This window comes from Barbus barbus (assembly GCF_936440315.1).
Source record: "Barbus barbus genome assembly, chromosome: 7".
Lineage (NCBI taxonomy): Eukaryota > Metazoa > Chordata > Actinopteri > Cypriniformes > Cyprinidae > Barbus > Barbus barbus.
In genome coordinates this window covers 7,815,911-7,833,620 of record NC_136735.1, presented here as the reverse complement: position 1 = coordinate 7,833,620, position 17,710 = coordinate 7,815,911, and the positions used below count along the sequence as shown (strand labels likewise).

The window sequence follows — 17,710 nt, the reverse complement described above, 5'->3', positions numbered from 1 at the left end:
TGTAAGCCACGCCTTTACAAAAAAAAAAAATCAATCTTTATTCTCAATTTAAAAGTCAAGCCACTTTTGAGTCTAATGAAAGCATTTTAACAGCACAAATGAGAAAAAGCAGAATATAAAGCACATCCCCAGATTATATGTTAAATGCCATTCTGCATTCATGCAAGAAAAACCAGTCAGGAAAAATACATTTGCAAAAATATTTTTCTTTAAAACTGGCATAAAGATGAATTTGATCACGTAATGCTTGTTAATTCAATGTGAATATATTTAGCTTGTAATAAATTGATCTAAAGTAAGTATAGAAAAGACTAAATATGTACAGTACATGTCATTTTCTAAAGCATTAGCTGCTTAAGGCACACTAGCTAAATGATTGTGCTCCTCCTCCTCCTGCGAGTGACATATGAAACCTCCCCTGTAGGGAAACAAGGTTTGTTATGACATTATCATGAAAAAAAAACGTTATGATCATTCATGTATTTTGTAAACTGATACAAACCCTTCTCTCCCTTTTGTCCTCTCGTTCCTGGGAAGCCTGGGTGACCTACTGGACCGGTCAATCCTCTGTCACCTGGATTGTAGAAAAGTAAAATTACAAGTCGAAACATGAAACAATGTAGATGAGATTTGAACAGTTATGCTGTTGCTGATGTTTATACGGACAAAAAGTATGATGAAATTCAAAAAGCTTGTAATGTAAATAAGTGAGATCTTTATAGTCGACTACTTATATTTCATTGAATGCATATGCATAGGCTATCAGTTGTCACTCTATATCTCTGTTATGTATCTATTATTTTAAATGCTTAGTTATTTGATCAAAGCTCTGTAGTTTTTATTGTGAGGGATCAAAATATAATACAATGATGATTGACATTAAAAATAAACTTTCCTCAAAAGACTAATTATCATATTTGATACATTTTAACATGGTTTTCCTAAAAAAAAAAAAAAAAAGTGAAATTTTCTATATTTAAAACTTAGGCAAAGTTGCCGAAAGGGTTAAAAGCAGAAATGAGAAGCTCTTGTTTTTTCTCAAAGATATGAAATGTTTATCATCTGAAAATAAAACTTAATATAAACTGAATTAAAATACACTTAAAACTTCAGTTTAATAAAACAAACTGAAAAACTGTCAGTAATTCATAAACAGATTTTTTTTTTATGGATTTGTCTCTTTGTAAACAGGTTAAGTTGTGCCATGTCACTTCCTAGTATCTTCACACAGATGCTAAAGGTAACTAGGTTTACTTGCTTTGCTGAACCTGATATGAACATCATATGGGCATGAGATATGTACCTTTCTGTCCTTGTGGTCCAAGATATCCCGGCTCCCCTTTCATCCCTGGTATACCTGGTGGTCCAATCATATGGTTTTCTGTAGAAACAGTTAATAGTAATTAAGATCATGAATAGTAAATATGTAAGTTTAATACAAGTTTAATCTTGCCTCTGATGTAGTCTATAATCGCTGTCATATTGGAGGAAGAAAATTCGACACGTTTTCCTGGAAGTCCAGGGAGTCCAGGGCTTCCAGGGCGTCCAGTGAATCCAATAGGTCCAGGGACTCCAGGGGGTCCAGCGATTCCTCGTGGACCTGGAATCGCTGTCAAACCTTGTAACAGGCCATGAGCTGTGGAAAAATGCAAACATACAAGACTCAACCAAGAATTCCTAAATCAGTTTCTGCCCATATCTTGTTCTTTTCAAGGCTATTTAAATGACTGTCACATGTAGCATAACTTACACTTAATGTAATCTGAAACCTGTTTAGCGATGGCTGCGTAATCCAAATTCTCTTCAGAGCTTGGATGCCCTGCAAAAGTCAAGTCACATTATTTATACGGCACTTTATACAATACAGATCTTTTCAAAGCCGCTTCACAGTATTAAAACAGGAAAATAACAGAATCAATCATGCAAACATCATCAAAGATGAGACCAATTCAAATTATGCTTTTTAAGCAGCTCTAAAAAGTAATAATACTAGTGTCATTATTCAGCTCAAGTCACTGTTTATTCTGTTCAATTCAATAACTATGTACAGTTACAAAACAAGTTGAATTCAGCGATAAGCAGCTCTACAGGAAACAATGGTGTCGTTATCCAGGGAAGTCTGTTCAATATTGATTCACTTCAGTAAAAGTGTCGATGTTGCAAAATGCATCAATTATGAAATGAATCTGATACAGCTCTAAAGCAGCTCTATAGAAGACTGTAATGTAATTATTCAGCTCAATTCATCTCATCCGATAAATAAGCCACCAATGAGCGAGACTTAAGATGAAATACAGTTAGCAAAACACTCTTCTTACTTTTGATGTACTCCTGAGGCTTTGCACGGATTTGCTGTTGGTTTTCATTAACGGCGTAAGACACTAGTCCTCCAGCGCTTCCTGGTGGTCCTTGAGGTCCTGGGGGACCGGGAGGTCCTGGCAGACCTCTGAAACTAGCATCTTAAACAACATACAAAATGGATATCAAATCATTTTAATATATGCTGTTCCTGTATAAAATTAACCTAGAGACATCAGTGGTTAACAGATGTGTTGTTGTTTTTTTGCAATGGTCAGTTCTTAATTACATTTGGTCCCCCACATCCTGAAAGTTTCAGTCTTGCTATTAACAAACTTTAAATCTTAACAGTTTCATATAGACCACTGTTTCTTGAGCACAAATCAGCATATTAGAATGATTTCTGAAGGATCATGTGACACTGAAGACTGGAGTAATGATGCTTTGCATCACAGAAATAAATTGCACTTTAAAGTATATTTAAATACAAAACAGTTATTTTAAGTTGTAATAATATTTCACAATATTACTCTTTTTCCTGTATTTTTTGATCTAATAAATACAGTCTTAGTGAGCATAAAATCTTTTTTCAAAAACATAAAAAAATCACATCGACCCCAAACAGTTGCATGTTACAAGAATTGTATCTAGACCATATGACCCAGGTCCTACCATTCATCAGACGTAGCACTCGTCCAGCAACTTCCTGAGTGTTAAAGCCATATCCACCGGGCACACCTGGGGGTCCTGGGGGCCCTGGAGGACCAATCAGGTACTGCCTCACCTCATCTCCTATATAATACCAAAGAACGTGTGGATGCACCAAATGTTTTATGAAGCACATTAGTTGAACGTTATTTTTGTTTATAAAATGCCTTAAGCACCCATTTCACACTCACTTTGAAGGTATTCAATAACACGGTTAGCCAGAGAATCTTCAGAGCCTGATCCGGAAGGTCCTGGTGGTCCAGGTGGGCCTGGAGGTCCGGTCAGGTATTCTCTGATGGGTTCACCTACAGAGAACATGAAATATTACAGACATGGAGCTTATTTACCCATTTATCTATATAGCCAGTTAAAGGTGCCTTTTCTAGTAGCACAAAATGGAACTAAAACTTCTAAAAGATGCTTGTCCACTCGACATTCACTCAAAAAAAAAACTAAAGTTTTAATGCTTGTTCAAATTGGTTAAAATGAGCAGAAACAACTAAATTTTAGAAAATGTTCTATGTAACTTGTTTCCATTATGTTTAGTCCACTTAAATTTGTAGAATTTAAATGAACTAACATTATTTGTTTAACTGAAACTGTCTTTTAGTCCTGTTTTGTGGACCTGGACTAATTGCGTGGAAAAGTTCACTGAACAAGCTATTTTTTTTGAGTGCTAGCATGTTGTGGGCAGCTGCTATGAAGTTCTTAAAGGGATAGTGAAAAAAATTATATTGTCACTTATTCAGCCTCATGTCTTTCTAAAACTGTATGACCATAAAAGAAGCTATTTTGAAGAAGGCTGGTTACTAAAATGTTTCAATTAAGATTGACTTCCATTGGATGGGCCAAAATACAATGGAAGTCAATGGTAAGTGAAACTGTTTGCTCACCAACATTCTTTAAAATATCTTCTTTTACAGTATGTTTCACAAAAGAAAGAAAGACACACATGTTTGGAATGACATGAAGGTAAGTAAATGATAACAAAATATACATTTTTGAGTGAACTGTCCCTTTAAGGTATACTGTGTGGTTTTAAGGGAGTTGCTAGGGTGCATAAAAGTACTTAATTTCCTTTTAAACATACTTCTGAGGTAGTCTGAAATCTGTTGACCAACATCTGGTGTGCTGCCACCCGATGAACCGGGTGCTCCAGGAGACCCTGGGGGTCCAGGTGGACCTGGAGGACCTGGAGCGCTTCTGGATCCTCCACCTTATAAAAAAAAAAAATTTGAAACTCTCTCTTTCACTAAAGAAATGGTATATGGTTCATGTCACTGCAGCTATTGGATCAATAGGCCTGTTTGCCTACCGTTGGAATATCCCGGAATGCCAGGGGCCCCTGGGACTCCAGCATCACCTTTGTTTAAATAATAAAAAGGTGTCATTAAAATGCACAGATGTAGAAATGCTAACTCCATTTATTACTGTAACTGGAGGTTTTTTTTGTAAAAAGTTTTTTTCCATTGTACCTTTTGGACCTTCTGGCCCCATGGGACCCATTGGTCCTTGAGGTCCCTGTGGACCTGGCGGACCCCCAGGACCTTGTTCTCCACGTGGTCCTAGTGACCCTGGCTGTCCTGGAATACCTGGATTAAGGGTAAAATAGTGTATACTTTGCAGTCAGCTACTGTAAAATAGTGTATAATATATATATTTTTTATTATATGAATTTGAATCACTAACCGATTCCAGGTTCTCCAGGTAATCCAGGCTGGCCTTGAGTAAAGAAAGATCAAAGAGAAGTTTGCATGTAATCTGAAAATGTCACAATGATTATTATATACTGCATGTGTGATTGAATGTGATGGTCTTACCAGGGAAACCTTGAGGGCCAATATCACCTGAGACATTAAACATTATGAGATTAATAAGACATTAAACATTAAAATTCACAGGCTCCACATAAAATAAAAAAATGTAATGTGTTTTGGATCTACCTGGTGATCCCATTGGTCCAGGAGGACCAGGGGGTCCAGCAAAGAAGGTTCCTGATTGATCACAAAACCCACAGTCAGATCACTTTCATACCATGATTTTCAGTACGTACAGTAAATTAAAGTATACCTGAAGTGGGTACAAAGCTTCCTGGTTCACCTTTTTCACCACGAGGACCAGGTTGACCAATACCTGTGGAAAAAAACGAAATAAAAAATGAATACCATAACAATACAGAAATGCCATTTGTAGATAATGAAGTCAGACTGAACTAAATTCTGGAACTATGTACCTGGTTTTCCATCATTCCCAGGCGGTCCGGTTGGTCCTGGTGGACCAGGTGGGCCAGGAGGACCAGGTTCAGAAGCAGCTTTCTCTGTTCAATTCAGTTTAAAAGTGAATTAAAGATATAAAAGCATGTATAATGTCCATTTTAAAACTGAACACACTCACTCCCTGCACTCTCAGAGACTCCAGGCTTCCCATCTTCTCCTTGGTCTCCTTTATCTCCCTTTGAACCTATAGAGATTTAAATGTCAGGAAACTAAATCTTTATGATTTCACTCTTTTTGTTTTATAGAAAAAAAATCCTCTTACCAGGTGAACCAGGAAGACCAGCAGGACCAATAGGACCTGAGGTTCAAAAGAAAAATAAAATGTTAGCAATATTAGCATGAACATACTGCTGTTTAACTGATTATTTTCATTTCATATTAAATGCATTTAAAATAGTCCATGATGAACTTCATAACACCTGATAGTCCAGGTGGTCCGGCAGGACCTGGAGCTCCAGGAGGTCCAGCTGGTCCAGGTACACCCACGGTGTTAGTATTAGCACCTGCAAGGAGTGACCAGAAATAAGATAATGATGAATGTTGTCACCATCAAAAGAGCCAGATTATTATTATTATTACGAACTAATTATCATTTGTGACCCTGGACCACAAAACCAGTCATAAGTCGCACGGGTATATTTGAAGCAATAGCCAACAATACATTGTATGGGTCGAAATTATTAATTTTTTTTATGCCAAAAATCATTAGGATATTAAGTAAAGATCATGTTCCATGAAAATATTTAGCAAATTTCCCATCATAAACATATCAAAACTTAATTTTTGATTAGTAATATGCATTGCTAAGGACCTAATTTAGACAACTTTAAGAGTGATTTTCTCAATTCCAGATTTTCAAATAGTTGTATCTCAACCAAATATTGTCCTATCCTAATAAACCATACATTAATGGAAAGCTTATTTATTCAGATTTCATGGGATGTATAAATCTCAATTTCAAAAAATTGTTCCTAATGACTGGTTTTGTGGTCCAGGGTCACATTTGTGTTTCCTCACCTGCAAAAATGACTCTTCCAGGCTCACCGGGCTCACCTAAAGAGACAACATCATGTATAATGTGGTAAGACAAAGTGTATTTCTATATATATATATATACACACATCATACCACTTCTACCTAATATACACTTCAACCATAATGCCATTAAGTAGAATTTAATTGAAATGAAAAATAAATAAATAATACCTTTAGCTCCTGGATGGCCCGGAGTACCTGGCAAACCTATAGTAATGTAATGTAATAAAATAAAATGATTAAGGTTAACCTGTGTCTGCAATTTTACAAAAAAAAAGCTAGATATGTTTTGTTTCATATGCAGCTGAGAACAAGTGAAATCAAACCTGGTGGTCCTTGGAGTCCTGGTGTACCTGTGTAGAAAAACACTTCTTTTTTTTTACATGGTTTGCATTATTAACAATTATGTTTAGAAAGCATGAAAAGCACAAATTATCTTTTTATTCGTGGTGCGAATTCTTGTGAGTTCTTTTCATTTATACCTGGTATTCCTGCATCTCCAGGAGGCCCTGAGGGTCCCCGAGCTCCAGGCAACCCAATCGGGCCTTGATCTCCTTGAATTTAAATGAAGGAGAAATTTACAGAATGCATGCTTAAAAAGAAAGACAGAGACTAATATTTTCCCAAGGCTTAGTTTTAAAATTACCTCGAATTCCTTTAACACCATCTGGCCCAGGAGCACCTTTGAAAAATAAAAGATATGATATGATATATTATAAAAGACTCTTATATGCTCATCAATGATGCATTTGTTTGATCAAAAATACAAATCATTATAAATGTTGAAAACAGTTGTGCTGCTTAGTATTTTTGTGGAAACCCTGATACATTTTTTCAGCATATATTTAAAATACATACTTTTTGTAATGTTTAATGCATCCTTGAACTTATTTGAAAGGTAGTGCATATGTCTTATGAAATTCAGAAGAGGCTATATTTGCATTGATTCTACATGTGATACAGGCTTTCTTTTACTCAGGTTTTATTTCTGTGATGAAACCTACCTGCTGATCCTTTAAGACCTTTCTCACCAGGAGGCCCTGCTGGTCCGACCTGACCTGGCTCACCTGGCAAAAAAAATATAATATTTTGTGATGTTGAAAATAAATGCCACAATGAATTCATACAGCAATGAGTGCTGATTAATACATATATAGTTTTAAGTAAGATAACTCACCAGTGGCACCACGTGGTCCTCTCTCTCCCTGATCGCCTTATTTAGTAATAAAAGCAATGTAATTATAATCATTGCAATAAAAGCTTGTGTACATGAAAAACAGCTTTACTGCAATACCCTATGCATCTCTGGCTTCTACTGACCTTTGACCCCAGGTGGCCCAGCGGGTCCTTTGTCACCTAAAAATATAAAAAATGATTAGAAAAATAGTTCACATGAAATTCTCAAAAGAGAAAATGTTCAGAAAAGGTACATTTACCCTTGGGTCCAGGAGCACCAGAATCTCCACGGAAGCCTTGGGGTCCAGGAGCTCCTTGAAGACCTGGTATGCCTTGTGCACCTGCATCACCTGCAGCCACAAAACATGTTTTTTCCCAAGAAATTTAGGTCCATCTTAAAAAAAAACTTAGGTCCTATGTATCTATTTGTCTGCTACCAGAGTCATTTTTACATACTGTACTGCTGTTTCTCTGCTTGTTTTTCTTTGTCTATGAGCAGATGGTCTTACCTTTGGGTCCCACAGGGCCTGGTGGTCCTACTAGCCCAGGTGCGCCAACATCGCCGGATGAACCTGAGGAGCAAACACAGAGCAATTAGCACGTCACTTTTAAATCTTATTAAAGGGCTTCTGTATAAAAATTTATAACAAAACAGCAGCAATAATCATGAAAATGGTGTAACCTTTCTCTCCAAATCCCGGTTCTCCTCTGGGACCCGCTGGCCCCTCTCGACCCCTCAACCCAGGTAAACCGTCATTTCCTGATTCACCTGTGAATAATTCACACAAGCAGATGTTTTAGGCCTTTGTCACATGTCAGCATCAGAACATCAGTCTTAAAACTGTAATGGAAACAATCAACTGGTAGAAGTCCAGTGTCTCTGCCTCATACCTGCACTTCCTTTGGGTCCTCGAGGACCTTCCTGTCCAGGGTGACCAATGAGACCAGGAGGACCTAAAAAGATGCCCTTCATTAATTCGGTTTATTAATTTATCTTTTCTTATAAGTACATATAACATCTATATTCTTTATTCATATATCTAGGTATGTGTACAGTATACAGTGAGTGCAAAGGATTGTTATGTTTTGTGATATAAAAAAGAATTACCTGGAATTCCAGGAAACCCTGTATCACCTGTAAAATTATTAGTAATATTATTGTAACATTTTCATAATATTTCATAATATATCTGATATATTTGTGATATAACTGATACATGTGTGATATTATAATACTGTTGTAATAATGTGCCATTATTGTGATATATTTATGATATGTTATGACACAGTTGTGTGATACTGTTAAATTGTGGTATTTGTGATATAACTGTGATAAATTTGTAATACTGTGATATATTTAAAACTAATACATTTGTGATATGTAATATTTGTGATGCTGTTGTGTTGTGACATTATTGTGATATATTTGTGATTCTTTGTGATATTGTGATACTGTTGTGATGATGTGATATAACTGTGATTTAATTATGTGACACTTGTGACGTGTGACATTGTCATGATATAATTGTAAAACATTATGATATATTTGTGATACATTTGTAATTTTGTGATACATTTGACATAACCTATACATTTGTGATATCGCTGTGATATTGTGATATATTTGTGATATTATGTGATGCTGTTGTGATGTGACATTATTGTGATATATTTGTGATACTTTGTGATATTATGTGACACTATTGTGATAATGTGTGACGTGATGTTTTTGATAAGTCTAATACATTTATGATATTATGATTTATTTGTGATATAATGTGATCAATTTGTGATATTGCAATATATGATATGTGATACTGTTGCACTACTGAATGACATTGTGATATTTGTGATATTTCTGTGATATTGTGATATATTTGTGATGCGGTTGTGATGCAACATGATTGTGATAGATTTGTGATATATGTGACACTGTTGTGATAATGTGTGACACTGTGATTTTTGGGATATAATTCTAACACATTTCTGATATTATAATATATTTGTGATATTATGTGATACTGTTTCATTATTATGCATGTTTGTTTGTTAATCTAACATATTTGTAAATCTGTGTGGTATTTTTATGAATACCTTTCACTCCAGGAGGTCCTTGGTCACCTAGAATGACATGAGTATCAGTAAAATGTATTTATGAGTAAAAAGGCATTTTCACTCTGTATTTCTCCAGGTTTATCTATTGAATGTATTTATCTGTAAGTGTTACCTTTAGGCCCAGGCTCTCCTCTCTCACCCTTAAGTGAAGTTACCAGTGAAGCTATAATGAAATCATAAAAATGTATAAATGTTTAGATAACTGATTGGATAAAGCTATCACATGTTTAGCATGAATATATGGTAAACACCTCTGACGGTGTCTGACTGAAGCTCGGATCTGAGGATCTGTTGGATGGTTCTCTGGAGAACCACCGGGTCTTGTGCAGCAGACGCTGAACCCAGATTTATAGTGTTATCGGCACGGACGCCAGGGATGCGCTCAGCGTATGAAGACTCCAGTGGATCAATGATGTTGACAGCAGAGGAGGCGGAGAAACGACTGGTTCGAGCAGAGACTGCGCTTTCTCCACCATCAATAGCGTCCACACGAGCCTTCAGCTTCCGGACCTCCTCACCTAGACAGAGAAATTTTCATTTTGAAGTACAAGCTATATCAGTTGGTCTAAAATAATATCATGAGACATAATGTACCCAGTGCGACGAGACCACAGAGGAGTCCCAGTAGAAGGAGAAGACCTAAAATCAATGCCAGAAGCCACTTCCACCACGAGCAGCAGGAACAGAATCCTAGTCCTGCACTGTCAGACTCATCTTTACGGATCTCTGTTGTAACATTAGAATATGAGACTATAAACAAAAACCAGATCCAACAGGCCATCCGTGCTGAATGAACGGATGCGTGTGACAGTTTTGAGCAATTTTTTGTAATATTTGCATTTCTTTAGGACATTTACCTGCATAGGTTGCCTTGTCTTTCGTTAAGGCTCTGGAAGCTGAAAGCACATAAATGATGGTCTTACTGCATGTAATTTAAGGCACGATTTTATTATTAATTAGATAATATACAGTAAATGACTTCATCTGAATGTACCAGTCATTGTGGATTCAGTAGTGCTGGAGATCATCTTTTTCTCCCTCTTCAGTGAATCTTCAGAATCTGTTATATTAAAAAAAATTTACAGCCACAAATACATTTCTACTTAAAAAACAATTAAGTGATATTAAAAAATAATATGTAAAATAAACATCATACACTAATCATAACGTACTCATGGAACAATTATTGTTCAAACATTTGGGGTGGGTAAGATGTTTAATGTGTTTAAATGGAGTCTCTTGCTTACAAAGGCTGCATTTATTTGATTAAAAAAACACACTAATATTATTATTACAATTTAAAATAAGTCTTCAGTGTCACATGATTCTTCAGAGTATGTTGTCTGATTTGCTGATCAAGACACATTATTATAAGGATTAATTTCTTTGAAAAAAAATTCCAAATGTATTGTATACAGTATTTAACTGTTTTACCCAGTACAACTGGAACAACTAGATTTTTTACTAATTAAATTATTATTTCGACTGTACATAAAAAAACAAAACAAATATCTGGTCTCTACCTGCTCCAGCACTGGTGGTGGAAGTGATGAACTGTTTGCCAGTGTTTTTGGACATGATCTGTCGCTCAGTCTCTTTCTTAGCTGCTACATTTTCTTTTCCAATCGCAATAAACTTGCCGTCTTTCACAAACACATCATCAGCGGTGATAGGGCTGCTGGGAACAGCTGTGAATGTGACACAAAAAAAGAACAAATTTTCATTTGGTAATATTGCAATGTTTTAATATTACACATTTTTAAGTCAAATTATTTTTACTAGTAACAGTGGTGGCCAATCCAGCGCTGCCAACATTCTTCTGTGCCCCGTATGCTGGAAGTACAAACAGACAAAATCAATCTCTTACTGTAGTTATTTGCATGCACTGCATCAATAGTTTTTATATAGAGACAAGGTTGAGCTTACCTTGGCCAGCACTGATTCCATTAACCATGAGAGCACCACCAGATGTTGACAGGTTATTATTCATCCCATATACTGAAAAAAACAGAAACACAGAGGGCAGCCGTGAGCATAAGACCAGCAAACATAGACCGTTCTCTCAAAGTTATGAACAAACACTCTTCCAGTAACGTTAATAGAGCCCTTGTTCAAAATTGTCTGGTAATAACGTTCTCAAAACGTTAGCACAAAAATGTTGTTTATACATCGTTCATTGGACATTTTTCTAGTTTTTCTACTGGTTTCAGAACATTCAAAAGAAACATTCCAACAAGCTAAAAAGGAACGTTCCCTTTTTGTTTGTTTTTAAAACATTTAAAAAAAAATTGGCACATTCAGAGAACATTTAGAAATAGCATTTTCTTAATGGGAACATTGAGGAGGTACTTTATCAGTTTTATGAGTTTTGGGGCATTTTAAGATTTAACCAGAGCTTAAAACTGGAGTCTTGTTAATCAAAATTTGGTACAGTGCAGTGTGAATGTAAAGACCTGCACTACTGAGGGCAGATGAGCTGAGGGTCAGATTATTCTGCATGCCACCTAAAACAAAACAACATATGATAAGTTACACTCTCTCACTCTCACATTTATCTTTTTAGTATGTAAATACAGGCACACAAGCACATTGTCTCTGTAACCTGTGGGTGATGATGGTTGCAATGTGGTGTAACTGAGATTGTTTGGATTGGAGTAATATCCGCTGAATCCTGCATCCAGGACTGAGCCGTCACAACCTGAAAGACATATATTAGTGTTGAAGAACCGGCTGTGCTGTGTACCACAGGCATCTCTGTGCTTGTGAGAGTGTGTTACCTGACTGGCTGTCATGACGGGTGTCCACACTGCGTTTTTTAGGGATAGGTAGAGTGTTGGTGGGAGAGCGAGGTGGACTGATGCTCCCGGAGCGACTTCCCTTCAGTAATCTCTTCACATCATCCAGCTCTGTCCCTAAATATATGAAACTATAGATCATTTCCTGAAACTCAGGGCCACACTAACTATGGATTGTAAAATTCACAATATCTTTCAAAAATAACTTAATAAAACATCATATATGCAACATCGACGATCAGTAGGCCTATATAATTTAAAAGATGAAACAACGAAAATACTGTACATATGATATATTATATGCAATTATATATTATATATACATATAATAAGCAATTTCAAATTAGTAAATTAACACATAATAGACTTTTGACTGAACTAACACTGACATCTAGTGGAGGGTGAGGCACTCTGCAATCTGGCTCTGATCTCACTCTCTGAAAAAGACAATAAAAGACAGCATTAAGATTTAGAATGAGACTTAAAGAGGTCATACATTATTATTTTTTTTATTATTTATAATTTATGATTGTTGGGAAATTTGTGAAACTACGTATTATACCTCGTGTTTGAGTGCGTCCTCTGGTGGCAACACTTGTCGAAACTGTAAATAAATAAAAAAACATTAAAGCTGAATTTTAAGAAGCACATGTATCACGGATGAAAGAAAAAGAAGATTCATATTATTGGAGAGTTCAGAATATTAAAAAAAAGAAGAAAAAAAACACAACAGCATACGCTTGGCGTTGCATAATCTTAAAAGTAGCTTAAATTTTTACATATCAGTATACCTCAGCATTTGTTTTGCTAGTTTTTGTAAATGTTTCTGTCACCGCAAAAGTACGTGCTCATTTTTACTTAAATACACTTTCGCAAACATAAATCAATTTTTTCTAGCTCCTTGTCAAAACAAATCCTGTAATCATCTATTACTTGGATTTGCACAAGTGCGCATTTTCTGTCCAATCAAATGGTCCCTCGAACGAGCATGTCCCGCCCCTCAATAGGTAAAAAAACAAGCAGGTAACAATGTTACGATGGTGTGATGTATCTAAAGACCATCACGTTAGCTACATTTTTAAAAAGGGCGGAAATGTCCTGCTCCGCCGTAAACAGGTAAAAACAGCACTCTTGAGGTGAGTTTTGTAAATTGTGCTGATTAATTTTAAATTTCTTTCATACATATAAATGGTGTTTTTCCCCCTGAAATTCAGACCAGTCAAAACAAAATACTAAATTGACGTACCGTATTCTTTCTTAATGTATTCCGGGGAAGAATTGCCACTGGAGCTCCCTGGGTAAACATAATATAAATTACACACATATTGTTTATTAAATCTGATTAATAATGATGTTTTTCAAAACTAATATCAATACATGTGGTGTGAAATTTCTCTCTTTTGAAATCAGTATATCCAAAACTTACCCTCATATCCTCCAGTGTGAAGGCTCAGGCTGGTCTTCCTCTCTGCAGGAACTGTGCTGTAACTCAAACCTTTCCGTGTCCCGCTGGGGGACGAGGAGCTGAACTTGGTCACAGTCATGGAGCCAGCGCCACCTCCTCCACCTCTGGATATGTTCATACTGCCTCCAGAAACACTGACAGAACCGCCTGAAGAACCAGACACAAACTCAGAGGAGGAGATGGAGCCGTATCCAGAAGAAAGCTCTCCACTTGTTGCTGAGGAACCCCCAGCTGTTGTGATGCTGCCAGAGCTTTTAACTGCAGAACTAGAGCTTTTAACTGTAGAGCTACTGATCGGCCCGGTTACACTGATTTCACGAGATATTTCGCCGAATCCACCAATCACAGATCCTGCTCCTGAACTGCTGCTGGCTGAACTTCCAGACGAGGAGGCTGGAGAGAAGAGAGAAGTATTGATCAACTTCAGTAGTTGGACAATACATTTCTCTACTATGGACATTATATGTTATATATGGATTTATATTGCACAGACTGACCAAGTACAGTTCCTTTCATGAATTTCATGAACTTTTCAAGTCAGTATTGCTTAAAATATACTTTTGATTTCAAAAATGTCCTGTATATCTCATATAAAGCCGGTTAAAGCTGGATGATTTCTGGACTCACAGGATATGACATAACTTCTGGACGCGCCTCCTTCAGCACTGCTCTGGGTGATGATCTTCTTCTCCACCAGAACAGCTCCTCCTGAAGCTCTTCCAGAGCCTGAGCTGTTCACTATGGAGGTCAGTACCTGTTGGCTACTCACAGAGCTGCTGTTGCCCTCTAGTGGGGAGACACCAAATAAGGGAACCAGATCACAATTTAGAGAACAGCACAATTAATAGTTTTTGTAGAAAGGACATTTAAACCTACTCGGGGGTAGAGATGTCAGTCGTGTGGTCGTTACAGTTTCTCTGTGTTTCTGGATCTCTGTAATTTTTAAAAAATCATTCACGTTAAGGGACAAATGAATTTAAATTATATGCACACACTAGTTGTGCTGAATTAATTAATTAGTTCTTATGTAATTATTTTTACACACTCACCTTTTCCAGATCCCCCCTCTACTTTCGCAATCTTGGTTGTGGTTAGCTTGTCCATTCCATGTTAACTACTGTAAAAGTGCAAAGTGACACCCCCAATTTTATTTATATAGTTATTTTGTAACTTTGCTTTTCATATGCAAAATAAAAAACAAACAATGAAGGACTATTATTTCAAAAGCAATGCAACCCATCAAAGCATATCCTTAGTGTTTAAGACGTCCCATTAAATGATCCTTTTAGCTACTAGTAAAGATCATTATATCTCGCTTTAAACTTTGATGGTTTCTCTTGCTTTCTATTCTTTTTTACAGTATACAACTTCACTTTGCTTAAAATAAAGTATACAATCAGAAGAATTTAATGCTTGATAAAATCAGAAAGGGTTTAATGTCTGATACTTCATTATTTTTTACATTAGTATTATTACTTTATATTTGATCTTATAAGCTTTTAGAAAAAGCACAGACACTAATACACTGATTTAAGCAACCTATATCCTGATAAGAACCAAACAGCAACTCTACTCAATTTTATACAGCCAAAATGTTTTTGCTTAGAAGAAGGTTCTTTGTTGAATCTAAGGTGCTCAAAAACATGATAAAATTCAGTTTTAAGTGTGTTAATTCAGTTAACGAGACAAAAAAAAAAAAGCAGAAAACTGCATTTAGTTTACAAGCATATGAATTTGTACTGAAATAAATATATAATAAAAAATTCTTCAACAATATGTCGGAATTTCAGAACAAATTGACACTTACCACTTGTTATAATTTACCGTCTCGTGTCAAATAGTCTGTCCTGTATCAACACACTGATTTTTTTTTTCAGTTCAAGTTCACTCCCAGCACCCCTCATAAAACTATTTTTCAGCTTGGATTTCAAGCCTTCTTATCGCATCTGAAGCCATCAAGTTTAAACCTGAAGTTTTCCTCAAGGCAGCAGATATAACCTCCTCACCTGACACTTAATAGCATACTGTATGTAGGATTTGAATTCAGTGATTTCTAAGATTACTGTGAAAAGCCACCTCCATGATTAGTCCTTTTCTTTTTTTTGATACATTAGAAATCTTTGTGATACTTAGGAGTTAAAAAAATCATTTTAATTACTTTCAATTAATTTTTTTTTGTTTATTTGTTTGTTTTTTGTTAGTAACGTAAGCTCAAATGTACATTTTTGTACCTTGTTTTTATGTTTCAAAACATTTCTTCACCGCAGGCTCAAAGAATGACAATTAAATAAATTCAGCGACAAATTAAATAAAATGCCAAAAAGAAAAAAAAAACTAATTTATAGTATGCATACCGGTCAATTAGTATTAATAATAATTATTCTAATAATAAAATGAACACATTTAATTTCTTCTAAAGCTTTTTCGTGTCTCAAATTTATTTTTGATTGTAATATGGCAATCACCCATATCACACATTTTGTAAATATATACATGAATGAAGACAGTTTAATGAGATCACATAAATATTTTGGAATTTGCATAAAATTCTTAAATGTAAGAATGATTAATATTAATTTAAATATAAGACTAATTTCTAGCAATATTATATGATTTATAATAAAAGCAAGCATGCTGCATTCTAGTCCATCCATTAATTTGTTCATTCATCCATCCTTTGATACATTTATCCATCACCAGTCTAGACCTTCAGCACCTTTTCTATCTGTTCAAAACAATGCTTACCACCACTATTGCTGCATAATAGTCATCATTACACCCTTAAAACAGTAATGATCTGTCCACCTGTCATTCGTTCACTTTCAAGAGACTTTTTAGGAGTCTGCACCCTGAAATTACTCTGGATAATGAGGCATTTGTGAATAGCAGAGTGAGCGATACAGTCATGAATCTATTATGAAACTAAGTAGAACAACAGTTAAACCCACACTGCATAAACAACCTCATGTTTTTGTATGTGTATGTGTCTGTGCTTGTTCTGTAATGTGTTTGTGGTTACCTAACATCTTTTCTTTCTTGGTTTGATCATAAATTACACATTTAAACACCATAAGCTCATGACCGCAAATTAATACTTACAAGAGATTTTCCTTTTACATATTAGATTCTTTCAGTATGATCATGATATAAGCCACAAATTATTGGAATTCTTTTGAGCTGGAAAAAACTGTAATTCTTAAACATCAAACAGATAAAATCTTAGAAATGGATTCTTCTATATTATGGATTATATAATTGATTCTTTCTTTGAATATTTCAGTTTGGAGCCTGACAACATGCCAAAAATGTCATCCTTTCATTGCCAGTGTTTTTCTTTAATGAGTGAGCAGTTTGGCTGTTCCTAGAACACCAACCTGACAGATTTTTCCAGTCCGTGAACACAAACTTGAACTTGAAAACAGTTCAAGTTCAGTCATAAAACTAAACCATGCTGATTCTGTCTCCCACTATAGCATAACAGCAATGTTTCATTTAAAAGAGCATGTTAAAACTCACCTTGAGTCTTGTCTAGGAGAAATGAGTATAATCTTCTTGTTGTACCCCTGTTCTTCTGTATAAAGATGTGCTCCAAAAGCGATTATATTTACGAGCAGGTGCGTTCAGATGTGATGAGTAATCCAGGACCAGGCACGCATGCTTTTTACCCCTTTACATGCAATATACCAGTTTTTCTGACTTACAGCCACTTACAGGCGAGTTTTGACAAGACGAGGGGGCTGTCACATGAGACCCCTGAGGCACTTTTATTTATAAAAACAAGGGAAAAAAATCATTATGGGCCAGGTAAATCGCCTGGGAGAAAGTTCTTTAAGTGGAATTAA

General features: G+C 35.8%; 1 protein-coding gene across 2 annotated transcripts; it reads right to left on the bottom strand.

Annotated features, from left to right (window-relative positions):
- Window positions 1-16: 16 nt before the first annotated feature.
- On the bottom strand, window positions 17-17,458 carry col17a1a (collagen, type XVII, alpha 1a). Of its 2 annotated transcripts, none has more exons than XM_079420831.1 (52): window positions 17,385-17,458; window positions 14,918-14,985; window positions 14,745-14,801; window positions 14,496-14,654; window positions 13,830-14,261; window positions 13,650-13,697; window positions 12,966-13,007; window positions 12,793-12,840; window positions 12,386-12,520; window positions 12,211-12,306; window positions 12,062-12,112; window positions 11,535-11,606; window positions 11,388-11,441; window positions 11,132-11,296; window positions 10,603-10,668; window positions 10,466-10,504; window positions 10,203-10,334; window positions 9,860-10,126; window positions 9,721-9,771; window positions 9,588-9,614; window positions 8,602-8,628; window positions 8,385-8,447; window positions 8,176-8,262; window positions 8,003-8,065; window positions 7,754-7,843; window positions 7,638-7,673; window positions 7,495-7,530; window positions 7,322-7,384; window positions 6,964-6,999; window positions 6,800-6,871; window positions 6,644-6,670; window positions 6,489-6,524; window positions 6,300-6,335; window positions 5,702-5,785; window positions 5,545-5,580; window positions 5,401-5,466; window positions 5,240-5,323; window positions 5,077-5,139; window positions 4,950-5,000; window positions 4,827-4,853; window positions 4,696-4,728; window positions 4,482-4,598; window positions 4,322-4,369; window positions 4,097-4,222; window positions 3,198-3,311; window positions 2,971-3,090; window positions 2,319-2,459; window positions 1,751-1,819; window positions 1,454-1,636; window positions 1,304-1,381; window positions 503-574; window positions 17-418 (listed from the first exon to the last, which is right to left on the bottom strand). In XM_079420831.1, the coding sequence occupies exons 2-52, from the start codon at window positions 14,970-14,972 to the stop codon at window positions 369-371; spliced, it is 4,230 nt and encodes a 1,409-aa protein (XP_079276957.1). In that variant the 5' UTR covers window positions 14,973-14,985; window positions 17,385-17,458; the 3' UTR covers window positions 17-368. The 2 variants fall into 2 exon arrangements, with proteins under 2 accessions (XP_079276957.1, XP_079276956.1); XM_079420830.1 differs by lacking the exon at window positions 17,385-17,458 and adding an exon at window positions 15,676-15,778.
- Between the last annotated feature and the right edge of the window lie 252 nt (window positions 17,459-17,710).